At 47.7% G+C, this 24727-nt stretch overlaps 1 protein-coding gene across 8 annotated transcripts in view; it reads right to left on the bottom strand.

Annotated features, from left to right (window-relative positions):
• The window catches only part of GLT1D1 (glycosyltransferase 1 domain containing 1), a 128682-nt gene extending 104548 nt beyond the window's left edge, over positions 1 to 24134 (bottom strand). For 2 of the 8 annotated variants that reach the window (XM_009182048.2, XM_003907383.3), the window contains exons 1-2: positions 23087 to 23317; positions 4817 to 4965 (exon numbers count right to left, since the gene is read on the bottom strand). In XM_009182048.2, the coding sequence (XP_009180312.1) occupies positions 4817 to 4965; positions 23087 to 23154 (217 nt within the window). In that variant the 5' untranslated portion in view covers positions 23155 to 23317. Of the gene's footprint in view, positions 1 to 4816; positions 4966 to 22823; positions 22848 to 23086 lie in introns of those variants that run through there. The other 6 variants (XM_031650929.1, XR_004176251.1, XM_009182050.4 and 3 more) reach the window with 6 other exon arrangements.
• Positions 24135 to 24727: the final 593 nt, after the last annotated feature.

Genomic DNA, 24727 nt, shown 5'->3' with positions numbered 1-24727 from the left:
AAAGCATACTACCTGGGAACAGGTTCTATTCCATCTAAGTTAAGGACACCTAAAAAGTTCTATTCTCACACACTTGAAATGATGGATTGGTATGCATGTCAAAAATATTTTACAGACATGCCCAAGAGGGAGAAACAAATATAATGTGTTACTTTGACATTCATATAATAATTGGTCCAGAGCTTAAGGAATTAAAGTTGATATTGTTCTTTAAAACATTTCCGGCTGGGCGCAGTGGCTCACACCTGTAATCCCAGCACTTTGGGAGGCCGAGGCAAGCGGATCACGAGGACAAGAGATCGAGACTATCCTGGCTAACATGGTGAAACCCCGTCTCTACTAAAAATGCAAAAAATTATCCGGGCATGGTGGTCGGTGCCTGCAGTCCCAGCTACTCGGCAGGCTGAGGCAGGAGAATGGCATGAACCTGGGGGGACGGAGATTGCAGTGAGCCAAGATCACGCCACTGCACTCCAGCCTGGGTGACAAAGCGAGACTGCATCTTTTTAAAAAAAAAAAAAAAAAAAAAACACACACACACACACACACAAACATTTCCAGGCTGGGTGAGGTGGCTCACACCTGTAATCTCAGCATTTTGGGAGGCCAGCGCAGGTGAATCACCTGAGGTCAGGAGTTCGAGACTAGCCTGGCCAACATGATGAAATCCTGTCTCTACTAAAAATACAAAAATTAGCAGGGCGTGGTGGCACGCAACTGTAGTCCCAGCTACTTGGGAGGCTGAGACAGGAGAATTGCTTGAACCCAGGAGGCAGAGGTTCAGTGAGCCAAGATCTTGCCATTGTATTCCAGCCTGGGTGACAAGAGCCAGACTCTGTCTTAAAAAAAAATGTGCATTACACCTGCAATATATCTGTAATGTGTATTAATGTTGTTAATGTGCTATTTCCCATTATTTGCATATTCTACTTAGCTATTTTATTTAATTATTTGCTCAGCAAATACTGATTTTAAACAGAAAAGCAAACTTCCACTTGTCCAAGATGTTAAGGTTTTACTTAGCAATATTTAATATACACAGTTATATAAATGTGACTAGTTATTACTTGGCAATACGTAACAAAAGCTTTAAAAATGCATATGCCCTTTGATCCTGCAAGATTATTTCTGGAAAATCCTAAAGGAAATGGGCTCCAAAGGTTTATGCAGAAACTTGTTCATCATGATATTATTTATAACTGAGGGGAAAAATGGAAATAGGACGTGACCATTCATAACTATGCTGCAAAAGAACATTCAATGACAGAGGAAACATATACAATCTATTTCTAACACATTGTAAAATAGGTTACTAAATTAGAAGTATATGATTACAATTTTTAAAATATACACACAAACTACAGAGCAAGAGTCAGATACAGCAATATCTCTGCATTCAAAGCATTTATCAAAGTGCTTAGCACATACTAAATACTCCACAAAAAATATGTTTTTTATATATTATATATAAGAAATATATATTTATTAGATATAGAAATACATTTATTTTTATAAATATATTTACATATTTATATATTTGATATATATCAATACATTTTTATATATCTGTATTTATAAAATACATATATATATATATATATTTTTTTTTTTTTCGATACAGAGTCTCACTCTGTTGCCCAGACTGGAGTGCATGGGCATGATCTCAGCTCACTGCAACCTTCGCCTCCCGGGTTCAAGTGATTCTCCTGCCTCAGCCTCCCAAGTAGCTGGGATTACAGGTGCCCGCCATCACGCTCAGCTAATTTTTTTTGTATTTTTAGTAGAGATGGGGCTTTACCATGTTGGCCAGGCTGATCTCAAAATCTTGACTTCAAGTGATCTGCCTGCCTCGGCCTTCAAAGCGCTGGGATTACAAGTGTGAGGCACCACACCCGGACTACAAATATTTTTCAAAAGAAGTTGCAAGCTTATATTGTAAAAGTATACCTTTTTTGCAAAATTAATTTTAAATAAAAACATAAATAAAACCAAAAACACAGACACAAACAGTGGTCATTTCTGGGTGGTGAAATTGCAGGTACCGTATTTTCTTCTTTGTATTTTTACATAGTTTCCAAGTCACCTCTCTAAGTAATTTAAAAATCAGTAAGTGCTATATATATTTAAATACAGTTTAATGAATAGAAGGCTGTCTAAGAAATGCATAGTGTATGCATAGAATGAAATATCACACAGCCAGTTAATCACAGGGTAGGGCAACTCCATGTCTGCAGCTCATGCAGAGAAAGTCCCTGGATACTTTGTTAAGTGCAAACCTCACAGTGCAGAGGGACGTCTCTTCTTCCTGACAATGGTTCTGGTGCTTTTCATACATGATGCTACACGGACAGACTTTAACCTTCAAAAACATAACTCTGAGGAATAAATACTGTTTAATTTCCATATGGACAACAACTAGGAATGAACAAGTAAAAGTTTAACCACATTTACTAAGAGTAGCATGGCTTCCGTTCTTGATATTTATTCGATTGAGCAATGTAATTGATTTGTTTCCTCTGGGCAACAGGTTGGTTTTGCAGAGGGCACCTCTCCTCTTTCAACTCTTAGAAGCAAACCTAACTTCAGATGACTCTGTGTTTATTTGAAGCAGAGGTCAAGCACGGTAAAATTGAGAACTGTAAGTCTGAAGGAAAAAACAAAAATCCAGCCATCTGACTAGAGGAGAAATAGGTCCTTGCCCATCTGTTAGAATATGAACTGGAATAACCTTTCCATATAGCATTTTGTCACTGTCAATCAAAACAAAAGTTACACAGTCCTTTGGCCCACAGGCTTTCCTAGGAATTTGTATTTCCAACATCCACATACAATGGAGTAAAGAAATAAAATAGAAAATACTTCAGCCTTGCTTGGAAGAGCAAAAAACCAAGAGAGAGACTTTTAATAAGTATGGTGCATTCTCACAGTGGAATACCTTACAGCCAATAAAAAGAATAAGATAGATGCAGCTTTGTGGAGTTGGAAAAAAGCTAAGATATGAGTTAAATGTACAGACCTAACCCCACTTGTGGGAATAAAATGTTCCACATATGTGTGTAAAACATTTAAAAAGAAATAATAGGGGCCGGCCGCACTTGGTGGCTCCAGCCTGCAATCTCAGGACGTTGGGCGGCCAAGGCGGGCAAATAACTTTAAGTCAGGAGATGGAGACCAGCCTGGCCAACACAGTGAAAGCCGATTTCCACTAAAAATACAAAAATCAGCTGGGCGTGGTGGCACGCACCTGTAATCCCAGCTATTCTGGAGGCTGAGGCACAAGAATTGCTTGAGCTTGCTAGGCAGAGGTTGCAGTGAGCCCAGATCATGCCACTGCACTCCAGCCTGGGCCACAGAGTGAGACTCCATCTCAAAAAAAAAAAAAAAAGAGAGAAGAAAAAGAAAAAAAAAAGAATAATAAATATCACTTTGCAGAAAACGACACAACTTATTGGGAGTGGGGTGGGAGGAGGGAGAGCATCAGGAAGAATAGCTAATGGATTCTGGGCTTAATACCTAGGTGATGGGATGATGTGTACAGCAAACCACCATGGCACACGTTTGCCTCTGTAACAAATCTACACATCCTGCACGGGTACTGCTGAACTTAAAAGTTGAAGAGAAAAAGAAAAGAAAACAACACAACTCACAGTCAACAGAATCACTAAACTCAGGGCCGTGGCTTTGTGACTGCACAAAAGAGTTGCAACAGTCAGTGGCAACCTTTCACAGGTTCCTACTGAGCTATCAGGGGTTCGGAACTTCATCTTGGCCTATAAGGAAAGTTAAACTCTACGCTTCTTTCACATTCAGAGACAAAGCTCAGACTGTGTTTCACCACACTTAAAACTGAATTCAAGGCTGGTGCAGTGGCTCATGCCTTTAATCTCAGCACTTTGGGAGGGCAGGGTGGGTGGATTGCTTGAGTCCAAGAGTTCAAGACCAGCCTGGGCAACATGGCAAGACCTCATCTCTAAAAATATACCAAAAAAATAGCCGGGCATTGTAGCACATGCCTGTAGTCCCAGCTACTCGGGAGGCTGAGGTGGGAGGGTTATTTGAGCCCAGGAAATGGAGGTTGCAGTGAGCCGAGATTGTATCACTGCACTCCATCCTGGGCAACAGAGTGAGATCCTGTGTCAAAAAAAAAGAAAAAGAAAATTCAAAGTCATATACTTGTTCAGCAGAAAATAACTCTCTAGAAATAATACTTTTAGAAACACTGTCTGCATATACAGAAAACAGTTTAGATTGTTCAGGCATGGATGCAAAAATATGGAAATACAGATATATTCTCCCAAGTTCATATGCTATGATGTCTGCACAGAGACACACATTCTAATGGGCGAAATAGAACAATTAAAGACAACATAAATGTTTATTAATTGAAGACTTTAAATGATGGCATCTCCATAAAATGAATGAGATAGATCTATGTACGTGCCACTATGGGAGAAGGTTGCCGGATATGTGGCTGAGTGGTGAAAAGGAAGATGCTGAATATATATTCAGCAGTAGGCTTCCATTTGTGTGTGTGTGTGTGTGTGTTGAAGGTGGGGGAGGAGGTACATGTAAATACATGCCTGGGTCATGAAAAATAAGGCAACTTCCAACTTGCTTTTCTTCTGATGGTTCTCTCAGGGAGAAGCTGGCCATCATACCATGAGGACACTCAGAAGCAAAGCAAAGAGATTATTGTATGTCTCCCATTTCTGAACTGGATAAACAGGAGACACCGTTTCCCATATTATTGGACATTACAGGTGCTTCTGGTTTTCAGAATTTCTGGTGTTTTACTTTTGAAGAGAAAGAGGATTACCTTGCAAAAGCCTGCCTCCCCTATAGAGATGAAGAGCCAGGGCAGCCTCGCAGTTCTCAGCCAAGATGAGGTTTGCAATCTCAGATGGGCTTTCAAAGTCAAAGGCATCTTTCAAAACGCACACGTGCCCTGCAGCCTCTAGATGGGCCCTTTATCCAAAAATACAGAGAAAGGAGAAGATGAGGGGAAAACGTTAATACGTAACAGGTTGCTGCTACAGTAAAGGTTTTTTATTTTTTTTGGTTGTTGTTGTTGTTGAGACAGAGTTTCACTCTTGCTGCCCAGGCTGAGGTACAGTGGTGTGGTCTCAGCTCACTGCAACCTCCGCCTCCCGGGTCTCCAAGCGATTCTCCCGCCTCAGTCTCCCGAGTAGCTGAGACCACACGTGCGCACCACCATGCCTGGCTAATTTTTTGTATTTTTAGTAGAAACGGGGTTTCACCACGTTGGCCAGGCTGGTCTCAAGCTTTTGATCTCGGGTGATCCACCTGCTTTGGCCTCCCAAAGTGCTGGGATAACAGGCATGAGCCACTGTGCTCAGCCACTATGATTAAGATTTTGAATGAATTCCATAAGATTACTTATTTACTGAATTGCCCTTGGTAAGCACCCTGCCTTAAAATACAAAAGAAGGCCTAGAATCAATGACATTAACCATACATCTGCCCGTCTCAGATACCCAGGACTGTGGCTGCGACCGAGGCCATTGGAAGGAAGGTTGACCCAGGAGGCCTTGAGCCTCAGACATGGGGCACACACTGCCGCCTCCAGTGGCATTTGCCATACCAGACAGTTCCTTTTCTATTTCCTTAATTCCACGTTTTCTCTCCTGTCCCTGAATTGTGGTATCTAAAGATTATTTTCGGGCCTCTGTTGCTCAGTTCTTTGAAAAGACTTCAAAAGTCACCTATTATCATAGCTTCAAAAAATACTTCCTGGTCTTTCCATTCTACCTGCTACACACACACACACACAATATTTATGTCTTTCAAACATGTCTCTTCTCTTTCTCTCCACCTTAGTTTCAGTTCCTGCTAACATAAATATAAAATATCTCATAAACAAAAAAGAAATTTTTTCAATAGTGACAACAACATGAAGAAAATTGGAAGACACATGAACAAAATCAGAAGACAAATGAGAAACTGGGGAAAAAACTATTTACAGCTCTTACTAAAGAAAAAAAGTTCATCTGCTTAATATATAAAGAGCATTTGTAAATCAATAAAGAAAAAAGGCTAACAACACAGTAGGAAAACAGAGATGAGGACTGGGTGAGGTGGCTCATGCCTGTAATCCCAGCACTTTGAGAGGTCAAGGCAGACAGATGGCTTGAGCCCAGGAGTTTGACACCAGCCTGGTCAATATGGTGAAACCCCATCTCTATAAAAAATATTTTTTTAATGCACTGGGCATGGTGGCACATACTGGTAGTCCTAGCTACTTGGGAGGCTGAGATGGGACAACTGCTTGAGCCTGTGAGGTCGAGACTGTAGTGAGCCAGGATTGTGCCACTGTACTCCAGCCTGGGTGACAGAGCAAGACTCTGTCTCAAAAAAAAAAAAAAAAAGCCAGCCATAGTGGCTCAAGCCTGTAATCCCAGTACTCTGGGAGGCTGAGGCAGGCAGATCACTTGAGGTCAGGAGTGTGAGACCAGCCTGGCCAACATGGTGAGATTCCATCTCTACTAAAAATACAAAAATTAGCCAGGTGTGGTGGTGCACACCTGTAATCCTAGCTACTGGGGAGGCTGAGGCACGAGAATCGCTTGAACTCAGGAGGCAGATGTTGCAATGAGCCAAGATCGTGCCACTGCACTCCAGCCTGGGCAACAGAGTGAGAGAAAGAAGAGGAGAGGAGAGGGGAGGGGAGGGGGAGAGAGGGGAGGGGAGGGGGAGAGGGGGAGAGGGAGGAAGGAAGGAAGGAAGGAAGGAAGGAAGGAAGGAAGGAAGGAAGGAAGGAAGGAAGGAAGGAAGCAAGGAAGGGAGAAAAAGAAAAATAGAGATGGGCACAAAATTGCAGTCCATAGAAAAAGAAATACACTGGGCTCTTGAACAAAGAAAATGATGCTCAATATCAGCCATCTTTTTAATCCAGAACATCTGTAAAGATTAAAAAGTTGACTGGAGGCCTCCTGAAATAAACACTCATATACATTATCTATGAGAGAGCAAACTGGTACAACCTCTCCCGTGGGCAATGTAACAGCAGCTAGAAAATTTTAAATGCACAAACCCTGTGACCAAATAACTCCACTTCTAGGAATTTATTCCAAAGATATACTTGGATATATGTGCAAAAGCCTGCACCCAGGAATACGCACTGCAGCTGTGAAGTAGCAAAAAAATTAAAAAACTACCTCCACGTGCATCCACAGGGCACTCGTTATATTATGGTAGATGGACCTAATCATGTTCTTTGGCCATCAAAAGAATGCAATAGATCACTATGAAGTATTAAGAATGAATTCCAAGATTCACTATTAATGAAAAACAGAGCAAAGTGAAGAATACTTTTGAGTACATACACTATGTGCACATAGAATATCTCTAGAAGGATACATTAAAAAGAGATAACAATGATTGCATCCAAAAAGGAGAATCAGGCCAGGTGCAGTGGCTCCCACCTGTTATCACAGCACTTTGGGAGGCAGAGGTGGGAGGATCATTTGAGCTCAGGAGTTTGAGACCAGCCTAGACAACGTGATGAAACTCTGTGTCTACAAAAAATTTAAAAAATTAGCTGGGTGTGGAGACATGCACCTGTGGTCCCAGCTGTTTGGGAGGCTGAGGTGGGAGGATCAATGAGTCCAGGAATTCAAGGCTGCAGAGAGCCATGATCATGCCAGTGCGCTTCAGCCTGGGTCTCAACAGAGTGAGACCCTGTCTCAAAATGAAAGAAAGAAATAAAGAGAGAGAAAGAGAGAGAGAGAAAGAGAAAGAGACACACAAGCTTTTGTATTGTTGGATAGTTTTTACCACATGCATGTATTGTCTTTTTTAATTGTTCAAGGTGTGTGTGTCCGTGTGTGTGTGCGCACGTGTGTGCATACGCAACAAATGGGACCAGGTCTCTTTTCTGATTAAAACCTGCAAAGAGCTCACTGTATCCAGTTCAACTGTCAACCACATGAGAATGGGGACCATTTCTATTCTGCTTAGGGAATAAACTAATGGCTGAGTGTGTCTCTGGGATAAATGCCTCGGCCCAGAACACAGCTCACCCTGCATGGCAGAAGTGCACTCCGCTCCAACCACCCTCCCACGGCTGGACCTCTGGCACATCACGCTCCCTTCGAGTCTCCACGCCTCTGACATGACACTTTCTAATGCCAGCTCCTTCCAGAGAACTCTCCTGACAGCCCCAGTTCCTACCACACCGCAGTCTCTCAAAATTTCCATTTAGTTTTGAGCCTGTCTCTGTTATAACCCCTCTGTACTGCACTTATATGGAAGATGGAGTTCACATCTTACTTGGGGCATTGATTACAAAATCAGCACATACAAGAAAATCAAGTACACTTAAAATTACCCTTGAATCGGCTGGGCGTGGTGGCTCACGCCTGTAATCCCAGCACTTCAGGAGGCTGAGGCGGGTGGATCAGGAGTTCAAGACCAGCCTGACCAACATAGTGAAACCCCATCTCTACTAAAAATACAAAAAGATTATCCAGGCATGGTGGCGTGTGCCTATAATCCCAGCTACTCGGGAGGCTGAGGCAGGAGAATCGCTTGAACCTGGGAGGGAGGAAAACCACCAGCCCCAGGAAGACAGGGAGAGAGCGTGCGGTGGAAGGGGCTGCCATTTGAGAAGAGTGGGCATGGGAGGTCCCACTAAAGGTGACCTGAAGGTGGCTGGCACAGTTGCTCATGCCTGTAATCCCAGCACTTTGGGAGGTCAAATTGGGTGGATCACCTGTGGTCAGGAGTTCGAGACCAGCCTGGCCAACATGGTGAAACTCCGTCTCTACTAAAAATACAAGAATTAGCCGGGTATGGTGGCACATGCCTGTAATTCCTGCTACTCAGGAGGCTAAGGCAGGAGAATCACTTGAACCAGGGAAGGGGAGGTTGCAGTGAGCTAATGTCACGCCACTGTGCTCCAGCCTGGGTGACAGAGAGACTCGGTCTCAGGAAAAAAAAAAAAAAAAAGCCTCAAGGTGATGAGGGAGGAGCCACGTGGATACTGTGGGGGAAAAGATGAAGAGCTAACAGAGTCCAGCACACAGAAGTGGAGAGCAGAATGGTGGCTCCCGGAGGTTAGTGGGGGGCAGGAGGAGGAGCAGGTTGTACAGCATGGTGACCATCGTCGATAATAACATACTGTATATTTCAAAATTGCTTAAAAAAAGATTTTCAATGTTTTCACTACAAAAAGTAATAAGTACAATCATTCCTGGGTATCTGCTGGGGACTGGTTCCAGGACCCCTGTGGATAACAAAATCCGAGGATGCTTAAGTCCCACATATAAAATGGCACAGCATTTGCATATCACCTTTACACATCCTCCTGTGTACTTCAAATCATCTCTAGATTACTTATAATACCTAATACAATGGAAATGCCCTGTCAATAGTTGTTCTGCTGTATTGTTTGGGGTTTTGGGGGGTTTTGGGTTGTGTGTGTGTGTGTGTGTGTGTGTGCGTGGCAGAGTCTCACCCTGTCACCCAGGCTGGATTGCAGTGGCGCGATCTCGGCTCACCGCAACCTCTGTCTCCCGAGTTCAAGCGATTCTCCTGCCTCCACCTCCCGAGTAGCTGGGATTATAGGCACGTGCCACCATGCCTGGCTAATTTTTGTATTTTTAGTACAGATGGATTTTGCCATGTTGGCCAGGCTGGTCTCAAACTCCTGACTTCAGGTGACCTGCCCAATTCGGCCTCCCAAAGTGTTGGGATGACAGGCGTGAGCCACTGTGCCCGGGCTGTGTTGTTTTTAATTTCTATAATTTTTTTAACATTTTGATCTGTAGTTGCTTGGAACTGCAGACGTGGAACCCACAGATACGGAATACCGCCTGTCTTCGAGGCGGTAGACATGTTCATTACTGTGATATAATCACTCCACAATGTATTTATAGTCCAAAACACCACACTGTATCCCATAAATATATACAATTACTAGTTGTCAAACTAAAAATAACAATGTGAATTTTAGAAATAAGTAAATTCAAATAAACAAAAAAATAGTATCAGTGGGCATTATATCCGAATATCAGAAAAGCAGGTGCTACGGGCCTGACGTGGGATGTGCTGGGCTTTGGGAGATCACAGGGGTCTGGGAAGGGTATGTCACTGAGGGGCCCACAGCGCAGAAGATAGCAGGTCCTGGCAGAAACCTCGGTGTGTGCTGGATGTGAAGCAGAGAAGAGATGCAATCTGGCTGAGCGTTTCAGCAGACTCAGTCTGACTGCTGTGTTGAAAGTGAAAAGAGACAAGCTAAGAGGCTTTGGCAATGACCCAGGGAGGGCTGGGGTGGTGACACCTTCCCTCTCCTCCAGCCTCTGCGGTCCTTATCCATCCTGCCACCAGCAGCTCATGGCCTTCCCTCCTCCACAGAGAAAGTTACAGCTGCAAGACAGGCATACTCTCAATTGCCCCCCACCATGCCCACCCCTCTGGCACCTGCAGACCTCTGGGCCTCTCCCAGGGGTCCCAGCAGAGGCCACACTCCTTCTCCAGCATCCCCACCCCCCTCACCAACTGCTCAGGAGTTAACCACCCCACAGTCATGCCGCCTCCTGTTTCCTCTCCCCACTCAACTTCAGGCAGCATCAAATATGCCCAAGTCCCTTAGAAGCTTTCCCCAGCAACCCAGCAATCTCCCCCAGTCAGGGTCTACTCTCTCTCCCCTGCCCATCACAAAAGGACTTCCGGAAATGAAAGGGTGGCACACATTCACCATCTCCATCTCCCATGCCTACCCACTCCTGCGCTTCCACCTGCCATCTTGTTCCTGCGGAACAAGATCAGACAAGATCTCCACGGACCTTCAGGTGCCAACTGCCATTGCCCCTTTGACGTCTTGAGCAGATGGACCTGTTAGCAGCATCCAGCATCGCTAACTAGCCCCCCTGCTTGGGAAATTCCTCTTCTTTGGCTTCCATAAGTTTTCTGGATTTCCGGGGCCCTCTGCCTTCCCATCGTATCTCCTTTCTGATCATGTAATCTCCCAGTTTGTCCTACCCCTAGTGCCCTACTCCTAAGCTAACTTCATCCCACTCGCAGCTTCTTATCTTCAGCTCAGAAGCCTCTCTGAGTGCCCAAGGGTTCCAACTGCTCTAATCCAACAAAAACTTACAGAGTGTGTCGTCTGACAGGCACCTCGCAGTCAGCATGTTATGACTCTCCTGCCCCAAACAAGCTGGCATCAGCCAGTATTCCACATGCAGGGACCTGCCCACCGTGCACACAGTGGCACAAGCCAGACCCCTGGAAGTCCTCCTAGTGCTCTTCTCTCCCCGCTGCCACAGCATCGCAGGGTCCTTCCAGATAGGATGCAGATCTATACCCTTTTTTTTTTTTTTTTTTTTTTTTGAGACAGAGTCTTGCTCTGTTACCCAGCCTGGAGTGCAGTGGTGCGATCTCGGCTCGCTGCAACCTCCGTCTCCTGGGTTCAAGCAATTCTCCTGCCTCAGCCTCCCGAGTAGCTGGGATTACAGGCATGCACCACCACACCCGGCTAATTTTTGTATTTTTAGTAGAGACAGGGGTTCACCATGTTGGCCAGGCTGGTCTCGAACTCATGACCTCAGGTTATCTGCCAACCTCGGCCTCCCAAAGTGCTAGGATTACAGGCGTGAGCCACCGCACCCGGCAGATCTCTACACTTTCTTTGTTCTTAAAGCAGCAACCTCCATCCCTCATCCTTCAATCCTGACAGCTTTAAACCCAGAATCCACAAGGTGACAGTGACAGTGACTGGATTCCACCCCCGAGCTGCCCACTCAGGTCCTCAGCCAGCTCCTCTGTGGGGTCTCACAAGCTCCTTCCTGGCTCAGGGCGTCCTCCACACATACAGTTCCCTCTGCCCGGAATGCACTTCCCAGCCTCTCCCCTCGCTGACCCTGATGGCCCCAGCTGAAAAGGTTACTTCCCATGCGCAAAGGCTCACAGCAGAGGACTCAGGATAGCCCCAACGTGGAAATGTCCCAAAGGCCCACCATTCTCCAGTTGAGGAGTGGACAAGGAAAAGTGTACATCTGGCCGACGGGCATTCCTCAGCCACACGGGAATGAAGGACTGACACTTTAGGCCAAGCCCGCAAAAGGGACCACATAGTGTATGATCCCAGAATAGGTCTATTCATAGAGACTAAAGGAAGCTGACCATTTCCCAGGGCCTGGGGGAGCGGTGGAAGAGGAGTGTCTGCTAACCGATACGGGTTTCTTCTGAGAGTGATGGAAATGTTTGGAAATCAGATAGGAGTGACAGTTGCATGACTTTATGAATACACTAAGAATCCCTGGTGTGTACATTTTGAAAGGGTGAAGTTTATGGTATGTCAATTATATCTCAAATTTAAAAAAGAAAAAAAAAACTATATGGGGCCGGGTGCAGTGGCTCACACCTGTAATCCCAGAACTTCGGGAGGCTGAGGAGGGCAGATCATTTGAGGTCATGAGTTCGAGACCAGCCTGATCAACATGGTGAAACCCCGTCTCTACTAAAAATACAAAAAATTAGCAGGGCGTGGTGGCGCATGCCTGTAATCCCAGCTACTCAGGAGGGCTGAGGCAGGAGAATCACTTGAATCTGGGAGGCGGAGGTTGCATGAGCCGAGATCGTGCCAGTGTACTCCAGCCTGGGGGACAGAGACTCTGTCTCAAAAAATAATAAAAATAAAAATAAACTATATGAGAAATAAAATATTATTTCTTGACAAAGTCTTCCCAGACCCTGGCTGGGGTTCAGAAAAAAAGAAACCCCAAAACGAAGGCCTCAGCAACTCTCTCTGACTCTCTCCCGCCCTCCTGTCTCTGGTCCCTCATTTTCCCCAGTGGTTAACCAGAGAAGCTAGAATTCCTCTTCCCCATGGGGGTTCATGGAAACCAGAACTCGTTCTCCCCAAGGTCAGCCATAAAACCCAAAATTATTACTCTGACTTTCCCCTGCCTTCCTGTGTAAAACCTGACCATAAAAACATTATCCCAGGCCAGGTGTGGTGGCTGACGCCCGTAATCCCAGCACTTTGGGAGGCTGAGGCAAGTGAATCACCTGAGGTCAGGAGTTCAAGACCAGCCTGACCAACGTGGTGAAACCCCGTCCCTACTATAACAATACAAAATTAGCTGGGTGTGGTGGTGCATGCCTGTAATCCCAGCTACTTGGGAGGCTGAGGCAGGAGAGTCGCTTGAATCCAGAAGGCAGAGGTTGCAGTGAGCCAAGATCGCACCACTGCACTCCAGCCTGGGTGACAAGAGCGAAACTCCATCTCAAAAAAAAAAAAATTATCCAAACTACCTTGTGTTGATTGTAGATCACAAAGCCCCCATTCCAGAGAGGGCCTGCCTTGCACCAGAAGGAAAGAAGGCTGCACAGAGGGGCCAAGATGAATCCAGACAGACTCGCCTTGCTGGGCTTCCCCAAGCAGTCTATTGGTGTTAAATCAGACCCTTTTCATTGTCCTATTTCCATGTGGCTGTCCATACCTTGTTGAACCTAAGCATAAACTGGCCAGTCTCTCAGGTCTCCCTGGGTCTTCATACTGAGGGCTCCCATGTCATGGAAAACCATCACCAATACAGGTGTGTGCCGTGTCTCTTATGAGCCTGTCTTTGGTCAGTTGGTTTTCAGTGAACCTTCAGAGGGGGAAGGGGAAGTTCTTCCTTGGACCCTACACCCTCTGGAACTAGGTCGGCTCTATTCAAAGTCCTCTCTCTGTCATCACCCAACACTTCTCCGTCACAGCACCGATCATATCACAGTCAGACAAATGTTTGGGTAATTACACGCTTGTGTCTGTCTTCCATGCTAGAATGCTAGACTTGTCTTCCAAATGACAATGCTTAGCATCGAGCTGATGTGCAGAAGCTCTCTGTGGTTGAGTGGCTGCCTCCTGAGGGCAGGGGCTACATGACGCCGGCTCTCTGTGTAGCGCCTACACAGCACTATGCCCATGGGAGACACTCAAAAATACCTGCTGAATGAAGATATTAACAACTCTCTTTTTTGTGTGTGATACAGGGTCTCATTCTGTTGCTGCCCAGGCTGGAGTGCAGTGTGCAATCATGGCTCATTGCAGCCTCAACTTCTCTGGGCTCAAGTGATCCTCCTGCCTCAGCCTTCTGAGTAGCTGGGACCACTATGCTCAGCTAATTTTTGTATATTTTGTAGGATGGGGTTTCACCATGTAGCCCAGGCTGGTCTCAAACTTCTGAGCTCAAGCAATCTGCCTGCCTCAGCCTCCCAAAGTGTTGGGATTACAAGAGTGAGCCACAGCGCCCAGCAACAACTTTCAATGGCTATCTTTGTGTTTTTTTGTTTGTTTGTTTGTTTGTTTGTTTTTGAGACAGTCTCCCTCTGTCACCCAGGCTGGACTGTAGTGGCACAGTCTTGGCTCATTGCAGCCTCCGCCTCCCAGGCTCAAGCAATTCTCCTGCCTTAGCCTCCTGAGTAGCTGAGATTACAGGCATGCACCACCATGCCCAGCTAATTTTTGTATTTTTAGTAGAGACATGATTTCACCATGTTAGCCAGGCTGGTCTCAAACTCCTGACCTCAAGTGATCTGCCTGCCTCAGCCTCCCAAAATGCTGGGATCAGAGGCGTGAGCCACTGCACCCGGCCTCAATGGCTATCTTTGAACATGGAAAAATTGGTAACAAGCTCTTAAAAAAACAAACAAAACAAAAGAAGGTGGAGAAAATAAAATAGCCTCCTTGTCTCAACTTCATATGTATTCACACTTTTCCTTTGACTCCTTGAAAGAAAATCCAGAAAAACTGAAAACTTTCCCTCATACTTTTTTTTTTTCTTCCCAAATGCTTGGCAATCACAGAGAATTCAGAATGATGCGGCCAGAAAGTAGCCCGGCCTGGAAGGGAAAGTACGGCCTTGCACGCAAAGGATGTTTGCACTTCTTCCTTTGCTTTCTCTCCCTTCTGGTCAGTGTCCTTTAGTGCTGCAATCTGCCCCCACTATCTAAAATGCTTCCCATTCCGACAAACACACTTTTGCACTCTCTGTTCCAGATGGACAAACAGAACAAACACACAGTCACCACCCCGCTGCACCAAGTCCAGCTATCAGTGTGACAACATTTGCCACCATTCTGATGTCAACACACTCCCGGCTGGACTGAACTGCCCCTCGGGCTTCCCTGCTCTGGGCCAAGGAAGACTAATGCTCTGCTTTGCTCATTCTTTCCACCACCATCTTCATGCATTTCCCCAGTACCCGTGGCAGCTCTGCAGACAATACACCAGGCAGTCAACTCAGTTCTCTAGCGAATATCTGATATCATGATGCAGAGCCCGGGTCAGGAGGCCTTTCGTGGAAGCAGACGGAGAGGAAATACCTTTGGGTTTGTGGGTCAGAGGGCCTGTGTTCTAACTGCTCCATTCTGCCCCTGAGAAGCAGAAGCAGAAACCCAAACAACACGCAAGTGTATGGTACAACTGCGGCCACTAAAACTTTATTGACAAAACTGGCAGAGAGGCTGCATTTAACCCGCGGCAGGCAGCAGTTTGTTGCCCTGGGTTTGGAAGATGATTTCAATGCTTCCAAGGACTAGCCTCCTATTTTAGCATAACAGGGGGCGCCCTTTGAAACAACTCCATGACTTACTCTCCACGTGAATATTTTTTACATCCACTCCTCGTGCAGTTTACCCCCCTCCACAGGTGAAATGAACTTGGTTCTCTAGGTGTCAGACTCTAGTTTTTCACTTACCAGAGCTGCTTTTAATTTTGAACTTCACTGTTAGAAACTGACCTAGACCAATTTCCCCAGTTCCGGGAGGACGGCCTGGCTCTCCTGGTAAATGTTCATTCTCAGGGGATCAGAAGTGGTGGGGACCCTGCTGACCTCTTCCTTCTAACCTCACCACTGGGTGTGCCCCACAATGAGAGGAACTCTCACTCTAGATTCAGCCACACACACACCAAACAGTCTATTCTGCTGGGCGGCAGAACTCTGTGTTCTCCAAGCACCCTGCCCGAAGGGTCGAGTCCACACTGGACCATACTGGCAGCCACACTAGCCAATCTAGTTAAGCCAGATAACAGAGGGTTATGGCAGGGACGCAAGACCAAATAGAGCTATCAACCTCAAGGGCTGCCCAGTAGGTGAGGGCTCCCTGAATTCTTGGTCAAAAGCCTGTGTCATCTTCCCAGTGAACCACATATCTTAGACACCACTAATTTCTTTTTGTTGAGACAGAGTCTCACTCTGTTGCCCAGGCTGGAGTGCAGTGGTGCAATCTCAGCTCACTGCAACCTCTGCCACCTGGGTTCAAGCGATTCTCCTGCCTCAGCCTCCCGAGTAGCTGGGACTACAGGTACCAGCCACCATGCCCAGCTAATTTTTGTATTTTTAGTAGAGACGGGGTTTCACCGTGCTGGCCAGGCTGGTCTCGAACTCCTGACCTCAGGTGATATGCCCACCTCGGCCTCCCAATGTGTTGGGATTACAGGCGTGAGCCACCGCGCCCAGCCTAATTTCTGAAATACTTTATGCTAATGAACAAATCTTCTGATGTGGGTTGCTAATGGTATAGTGCTTAGGAGACATCTCTAGAGAGTAGGTACCACATTAGGGTATGCAGAATACTCGCTAGCAGCTCACAGGTTATACTTAAAGGAAACTTACACACCCTGAACGCTTTATACTGAAGAATATTCAACGTGACACGCAGGCAATGTAACATCAATTCTCAGGTTATTGATCCCCTAGATTTTTTGCCCAAGAAACACATTATTCCATTCTATCACCTACATCTTCTAAAAAACTACTAGACAGCAGAAGCCTTAGATGTTCCTGTTTTTTCCCCAGTATTTTCCCTCTATCATGAAGGAAATCATGGGTTTTTCTCTCCTTCATTCCCAACCCTGAACTGCCAAGGCCTGTTCATTTTACTTCTTAAATATGTCAAACCCAAAGGCATACATGATTTTCAACTACACACAAATCTCATGGCCTTTCATGGTGCAGTCCTATTGTTGGCACAAAATTGAAAGTGTTGCATGGCCCTGTCTCCCTCTCCAGTCACATCTCCTGACCCCACCTAGAGAAGGATTCATCAGCCAAGCCCTGTTCACATGTCGAGCGGGGTCACTCTTGGGGAGGGGCTGTCCTGTGCACTACAGGGTGTGGAGCGGCGTCCCACTCAATGCCAGTAGCCCCCAACACTAGCGGTGACAGCGAAATATGTCTCCAGACCTTGCCCAGTGACCCTGGGGGCAAAACGGCTCCCCCTCCTCGGCACATCCTCTGTGCGCCATGCGTTTCTGGAGCGTCGCTGATCTACAGGATTCTGTCCCGTGAAGGCTGCGTGACTCTCAGCTCTGGAAGAGACGGTCTCTTCCCATCCCATTGCCTGACCCTCTGCCTAAGACGCCTCCCCCTCCGTTCTCCCACCTTGCTAACTAAGGACTATCATGCTGATTAATAGCTCACAACTATTGTCCATGAAAAGAGTCCAACTCTGTAAAATGTTTTAAGAGATTTATTCTGAGCCAAATATGAGTGACCATGGCCTGTGACACAGCCCTCAGGAGGTCCTGAGAACACGTGCCCAAGGTAGTGGGGTGCAGCTTGGTTTTATATATTTTAGGGAGGCATGAGACATCAATCAAATACATTTAAGAAATACATTTGGTTTGGTTCAGAAAGGCGACAACTCAAAGCGGCGGGGCGGGGGGGTGTTGCGGGGAGGAGGGATAGTTCCAAGCTATAGGTCAATTTAAACATTTTCTGGTTGACAATTGGTTGAGGCTTAAGACCTGAGATCCATAGAAAGGGAACGTTCAAGTTAAGATAAAAGACAGTGGAGACCAAGATTCCTTTGAAGTCTTACAGTGGCTGCCCTTAGAGACAATAAATGACAAATTTTTCCTCTTCCAATCTTTAAAACGTGCTAGACTTTTAGTTAACCTCTTCAGGATTGGGAGGAACTGGAAGAAAAAGGTCTAACTATGTTAATAGAGATTTTTTTTTTTTTATTTTTTTGAGACAGAGTCTCCTTCTGTTTCCTAGGCTGGGGTGCAATAGCATGATTTCAGCTCACTGCAACATCTGCATCCCGGGTTCAAGCAATTCTCCTGCCTCAGCCACCCGAGTAGCTGGGATTACAGGTGTGTGCCACCACGCCCAGCTAATTTTTGTATTTTTAGTAGAGACAGGGTTTCACCATGTTGGCCAGGATGGTCTTCAACGCCTGACCTCAGGTGATCCACCTGCCTTGGCCTCCCAAAGTGCTGTGATTACAGGCGTGAGCCACCCTGCCCGGCAGAGATTCTTTACAGAGGCAGATTTTCCTCCCACAAAGGATGGCTCTGCAGGGCCATTTCAAGATATGGCAGAGAAGCATGTTTTGGGGTTAAATATTTTGATTTTTCTTTTTGTCTCATAATGTTATGCCAGTCAGATTGGAAAGTAAATCACGATATATGGGGTCAAATAAAACCCATCTAATGAGAATTTATGGTTTACAGGGCATGACTTCCCAGACCCCTTAGATAGGAATCTGGGAAAGATTTTTAAAAAATCAGAGCTTAGTCCTCACTATGTTCCAGACACTGCTTTAAAAATGCTGAAAGTGTATTAGCTCATTTAGTTGCTTTCACAACCCATATTGGCATCATCATTATAAATAAGGACACCGAGCCACAAAGCAAACTTGGTCTGGACTGTGCAATTTGTCAGCAGGGAACGGGCTTGGAAGGCACCAGAAGGCTTTCCCTGACCTCTGATCTGGGATCGGTCCCCACCTATATGTCCCCAGAGGATCCTGTGCTTCTCCGGCCAATACATTTATCAGAATTTTGCACCATTACTTATATACGGGGTGTTGATTTACAATGACCACCTTGTGTAAGAATAGAACCACTTCATTTTTTCTTTAAATCCAGTCTTACCTAATTCTGACCTCCTATTGTGCCAGGCTGATGGGAACTCCAGATTTATGCATTTGGTTTAAATCCAGTCTTACCTAGTTCTGGCCTCCTATTCTGCCAGGCTGATGGGAACTCCAGATTTATGCATTTGGGGAACTCCCTCCCCCAGGGTCCAGGGTCAGTTGAGGGTGGTCTCCAGGGTCTTTGGCAGGGATTTTGGAGGAGAACGCCCGGTCCTCACTGCTCACTGCTGATTAGCTCACAGGGACTCTCAGTCACCAAGGGAACCTCCCTCCCTGCCCGTCCAGGACACCAGCATCATTTCCTCAAGGAGCCTAAGCTTTCACAACGCAGAAGATGTCTTCAAGCAACTTCTGCTTTTTTCTTTTTCTTCCGCCAGCAATCCTTCCTGAGGTGAAGGACAACAAACGCTGGGTCTGAATAAACATCAAAGCATGAATAGCAGCCTTTATTCTGCTTCTGCACAGCCAGGAAAAGAAAGAACAAAGTGACTAAATAGCCCTCCACTCCAGTTTAGCTGAAGTCAACCTTCTGCATAAGCCCTGCCCACTTCCTCCCTCTCCATAGCCCCAAGGCCTAGCAAGACAGGCAACTTCAAAAGTGCACCACCAATGGAACGATGGGAGAGTGAATCTCAGGAGAGCAGCTAACATAGTTATTTTTTCTATTAATTCACCTCTGAGTTGGGACAAAAGTAACGTGGCCTTGTGGGTGGGTGTGAGTTTGGGCCCTTGGAAGATGTGGGTATATAGCTCAAGTTAGGAGCAAAATGTTAAATAACAGGTAATATTTCTTTGTTGCCTGAAGGTTTTAACTCTGTGCCTGTTCAGGTTCTTTGGTCACTCAACATTTTTTTTGGTTTTCTTTTCTCTTTTTGAAAGGGAGTCCTGCTCTGTCTCCCAGGCTGTTGCACAGTGGCGCCATCTTGGCTCACCGCAACCTCTGCCTCGCGGGTTCAAGCGATTCTTGAGCCTCTGCCTCCTGAGTAGCTGGGATTACAGGTCTGTGCCACCACAGCTGGCTAATTTTTGTATTTTTAGTAGAGACGGGGTTTCACCAGTTTTTTTTAAGTGGTAATTATTTCTTAAGCACAAAGTGTTTTCCCTACCACATGTACAAGCCAGACTTGGCCTCTCTCTCTGACTCATTTACTAGCACTGGCCCCAAACTCTCTCCAGTCCAGTGACCCTGGCTGCCTTTCTGCTTCTTACACAGCTCATGCTTCCTCCAGCCCAGGGCCCGTGTTCTCAATATTATTCCTTCCTGGGACCATCCCTCCAGATCTCAGTGACGGCCTATATGCGGTCTTAGCTTCAGTGTCATCTCCTGAGACAGCCTCCCGGACCACATTCTCTAAAGCATCCCAGCCATCATCATGCCTCTCAATCATTTTATCTAGTTTTGTCAGAGGCATCTGAACCACAGCAACTCAATCTTGAATAAGGGCTGGGTAAAATGAGGTTAAGACCTACTGGGCTGCATTCACAGATGGTGAAGGCATTCTAAGTCACAGAATGAGACAGGAGGTCGGCACAAGATACGAGGTGATAAAGACCTTGCTGATAAAACAGGATGCAGTAAAGAAGCCAGCCAAGACCGACCAAAACCAAGATGGCAACGAGAGCGATCTCTGGCTGTCCTCACTGCTACACTCCCACCGGTGCCATGACAGCTTACAAATGCCATGGCAATGTCAGGAAGTTACCCGATACGGTCTAGAAAGGGAAAGCGTGAATAATCCACTCCTTGTTTAGCATATCATCAAGAAATAACCATAAAAATGGGCAACCAGGTCCAGGTGAAGTTGCTCATTCCTGTAATCCTAGCACTTTGGGAGGCTGAGGTGGGTGGATCACCTGAGCTCAGGAGTTTGAGACCAGCCTGGCCAACATGGCGAAACCCTGTCTCTACTAAAAATACAAAAATCAGCTGGGCATCGTGGTAGGTGCCTGTAATCCCAACTTCTCAGGAGGCTAAGGCAGGAGAATTGCTGGAAACTGGGGGTGGAGGTTGCAGTGAGCTGAGATCCCGCCATTGCACTCCAGTCTGGGCAAAAGAGTGAAACTCTGTCTCAAAAAAAAAAGGGCATTCCATCTCAAAGAAAAAAAACAAACAAACAAAGGCAACCAGCAGCCCTCAGGGCTGCTGTGTCTATGGAGTAGCTATTCTTTTATTTGTTTATTTTCTTAATAAACTTGCTTTTACTTTAAGGACTCTCCCTGAATTCTTTCTTGTGCAAGATCCAAGAAGCCTCTCTCGGTTCTGGATCAGGATCCCTTTCCGGTAACGGTTTTGTTTTATTTTTTAGAGTTTCGATCTGCCACCCAGGCTGGAGTTCAGTGGTGCAACGTCAGTTCACTGCAGCCTCGACCTCCTGGGCTCAAGCAATCCTCCTGCCTCAATCTCCTGAGTAGCTGGGACCACGGGCACGCACAACCACATCAGCTAACTTTTAAATTATTTTTTGTAGAGATGAGGGTTTCACCATGTTGCCCATGCTGGTCTTTAACTCCTGGGCTCAAACAATTCTCCCATCTCAGCCTCCCAAAGTGCTGGGATTACAGGTTTGAGCCGCCGCACCCGCCCGCCCTAGGTTTTTTTTTTTTAGAGTGCAGTGGCGTGATCCCGGATCAATTGGCTCACTGCAACCTCTGCCTCCCAGGTTCTAGCGATTCTCCTGCCTCAGCCTCCTAGTTTTGCTTCCTTAATAGCACCAATCCCTACGTGAAATCACCTCCTTCATTCCTCTCCCGTAGTGGTATGCTGGATGCTGATCCATCCAACAGAGCCAGGAACACAAAGGGCTCCTCATTGCTAGACCCAAGCGGAGCATCACTGACCTATTTAATAGAAACCTGCACCATGAAACCTGAATATAAATTTTCCAGCAAACTTCAGAAAACAGATGTATCCTCTCTTGGTCATTTCTGCTTGTGAGCTTTAGGAGAAATCAGCTGAAAGGGACATGAAAGGGTTGGTGGAGTCTCAATTGCTCATTTTAATGATGAGGAGGCCAGGCACAGTGGCTCCTGCCTGTAAACCCAGCACTGTGGGAGGCCGAGGCAGGCGGATAACCTGACGTCAGGAGTTCGAGACCAACCTGGCCAACATGGTGAACCCCCGTCTCTACTAAAAACACAAAAATTAGCCGGGTGTGGTAGTTCGCACCTGTAACCCCAACCACTTGGGAGGCTGAGGCAGGAGACTCGCTTGAACCCGGCAGGCGGAGATTGCAGTGAGCCCAGATCGCGCCACTGCACTCCAGCCTGGGCGCCAGGAGACTCCATTTAAAAAAAATAAATTGATGAGGAAACAGGCCCACAGAGGGGAAGTAAATCGGAAAACCTATTTCATGAAGCAAGTCCGTTTTTCTTCACACACACACACACACACACACACACACACACACACACACACACGGCTTCTGTTAAGCTGCAGGCTCTAATCCTGGCACTTCCCAGGCTTCGCCTCAAGGAATATGTTTATCCGGCTAATACAGGCGGAGCGCCCGCGGTGCAGGCGGGTGGCGGCGGGATTAACGCGGCAGCCCCTCCCCGGGCCCCCGCCGGGCTTGGGTTCCACCGACCAGAACACAGACCAACAAGTAAACAAATAAGACAAAGGCAGAAAAAGATGAGTGTGAAGGAGCTAACCAGCCAGGAAGTCGAGAATAGAGAGGGCGGAGGGGAGGTGGGGAAGGGATTTCGGGGGACAGGACTCCGGACGCCGGCACACAGCCGAGACCCGATCCGAGAGGGCAGGGCTGGCACCGCGGTCCCCGGCCTGGAAACGCGCCCCCGCCCAGAGCTCCGCAGACCGTGCTGCGCTTCCCTGCGAACCCTGCTGCGCATCCCTGCGGATCCTGCTCCCATCCTGCTCCTGCAGCGAGGCCTTCCCGGGCCCCTCCGCGGGCGGCCCCGGGCCTGTTCACCTGCTCAGTCCCCTCCGGAGAGCGCGAGGCCAACGCGCCGGCCGCACAAAGACCCGGGGACACGCGCGCCGGGCTGGTCGCACCGACCCCCGCGCGCCCGGCAGGCGGCACCGGCCCGTCCGTTTGTGCGCGCGGCTCGAGGCTGCCCCGGCGCGGCTGGAGGGGGCCTGGCTGAGCGCCCCGCGTCCCCGGGTCCCGCGTCCCCATCCCCTAGACCCCGCCCCCCGCCCCCGACTTCGCAGGCCCCGGCGCCCTGCACCTACCGGACGCGCTGGGCCGTGACCGCGTTGCCCGTGTGCGGGCGCAGCACTGCCAGGAACAGGAGCCGCATGCCGCCGCCGCCGCCCGGGCCATCGACCAGCCCAGCCGCCGCCGACCAGGCCCCGGGGGCGGCGCAGACGCGGACGGCGGGGGAGCCGGGGCGGCTGGGTCTGTCCCGCCCGCCCCTCCCGGAGGCCGCGCCCGCCCCTCCCCGAGGCCGCGCCCGAGCTCGCAGGTTCCGGCGCCAGGCGGGGAGGAGGACGGGAACCAGGGGCCTCGGATGGCGCGAGGTCTGCGTGCGGGTTGGCGCGGGTGCGCCCCGTGGGGTCCATCACCAGGGTAGCCGCGGTCCGCTCCCACCTGGACCAGGATGAGCGGTGACCACAGTCCCTTCCGCGGGGACCAGTGCCAGCGATTACCACGGTCCCTCCCACGGGGACCAGGATCAGCGGTGACCACAGTCCCTTCCGCCGGGACCAGGACCAGCGGTGACCACAGTCCCTTCCCACAGTGACCAGGACCAGGGGTGCCCTTGGCCCTTTCCCACAGGGAACAGGAGCAGGAGTGGCCATGGTCCGCTCCCATGGAAACCAGTGATGGCTTCCATGGGCTTCATGGGGAAATCAGTGAGCTTCACGGAGCACCGGGATGGCTGCAGGTCTGTACCCACCAGGACCAGCAGAGACCTCGGGTTCCCTCCCACAGGGTGCTGCAGAGAGGGGCTCTCAGCCTCATTTTCCATGACAACCTGAGTGGGGCCTTGGTCCCCAGGAAGCCCAGGATTCCTTTCTAGTCCCATTCCAGGGGACGTGGCATGATCAGTCCCAAATTCCTTCCCAGGCCAGACTACCCTAAAACTAACCAGAGGAGGGGAACATGGGGAATGTGTGAGGAGACAGTAGAAACACATTTCAGGGCCGCACCTGTGAGGTGAGGAAGATGATAGGGAGGGGAACTCAGGGTTCATCAGGGTACATGGGCTGCACCTGGTCTGGATCTCCAAACTAGGATACCTTGAGTGAGAGAAATAGGGAACTAAAGGAAGCCTCTGGCAAAATGCCATCTGTGGATTTAAACAAGCACCCCCCAAAACAGATGTTAAGTGTTTACAAAGATGCATTTGTATTTACAGATGTGGAACATTCTAGTGGGTGCCCAATATTTTCATTTACCTTCAAACTTGATTTTCTCTCACCCCCCAAATATCTTCCAGCCTCAGAAAGGGAAAGTGGGAATGAAGAAAGCCATGACATGTGACAACCACCATCAGTGGCAGGTCTCCAGCCTCATTATGCAGCATGGTGACCCCCAGGCTTATCAAGACATAAATGTCCATCCTGGAGGGTGCACTGGGCTCCGCGGGCCTTCTCCCAGTTAGATCCACCACTCTGTCTCTCAGTGTGGCATGGAGTAGGGGAGAGTTTTATATCATTGTAGAACAATCAAAATCCTGTCCTCCTCTCACTCTCAATAGAACACCCAGGATTTTGTTCTTCTTCCTGGTATTTCAGCTTCCCAGGCACTGGGCAGGCAGGCCACATCCTTTTTTTAAGGACAAAAGCAATCTGAAAATATTATCATTCTGCTAAACAATACTTTCCAACAGAATTACACGAGGAAACAGGAAAGGGGACAAGTTGCAC

Source organism: Papio anubis, chromosome 9 (assembly GCF_008728515.1).
Source record: "Papio anubis isolate 15944 chromosome 9, Panubis1.0, whole genome shotgun sequence".
Classification (NCBI taxonomy): Eukaryota; Metazoa; Chordata; class Mammalia; order Primates; family Cercopithecidae; genus Papio; species Papio anubis.
The sequence above is the reverse complement of the archived record's forward strand: the minus strand, read 5'-3'. Positions and strand labels throughout refer to the sequence as shown.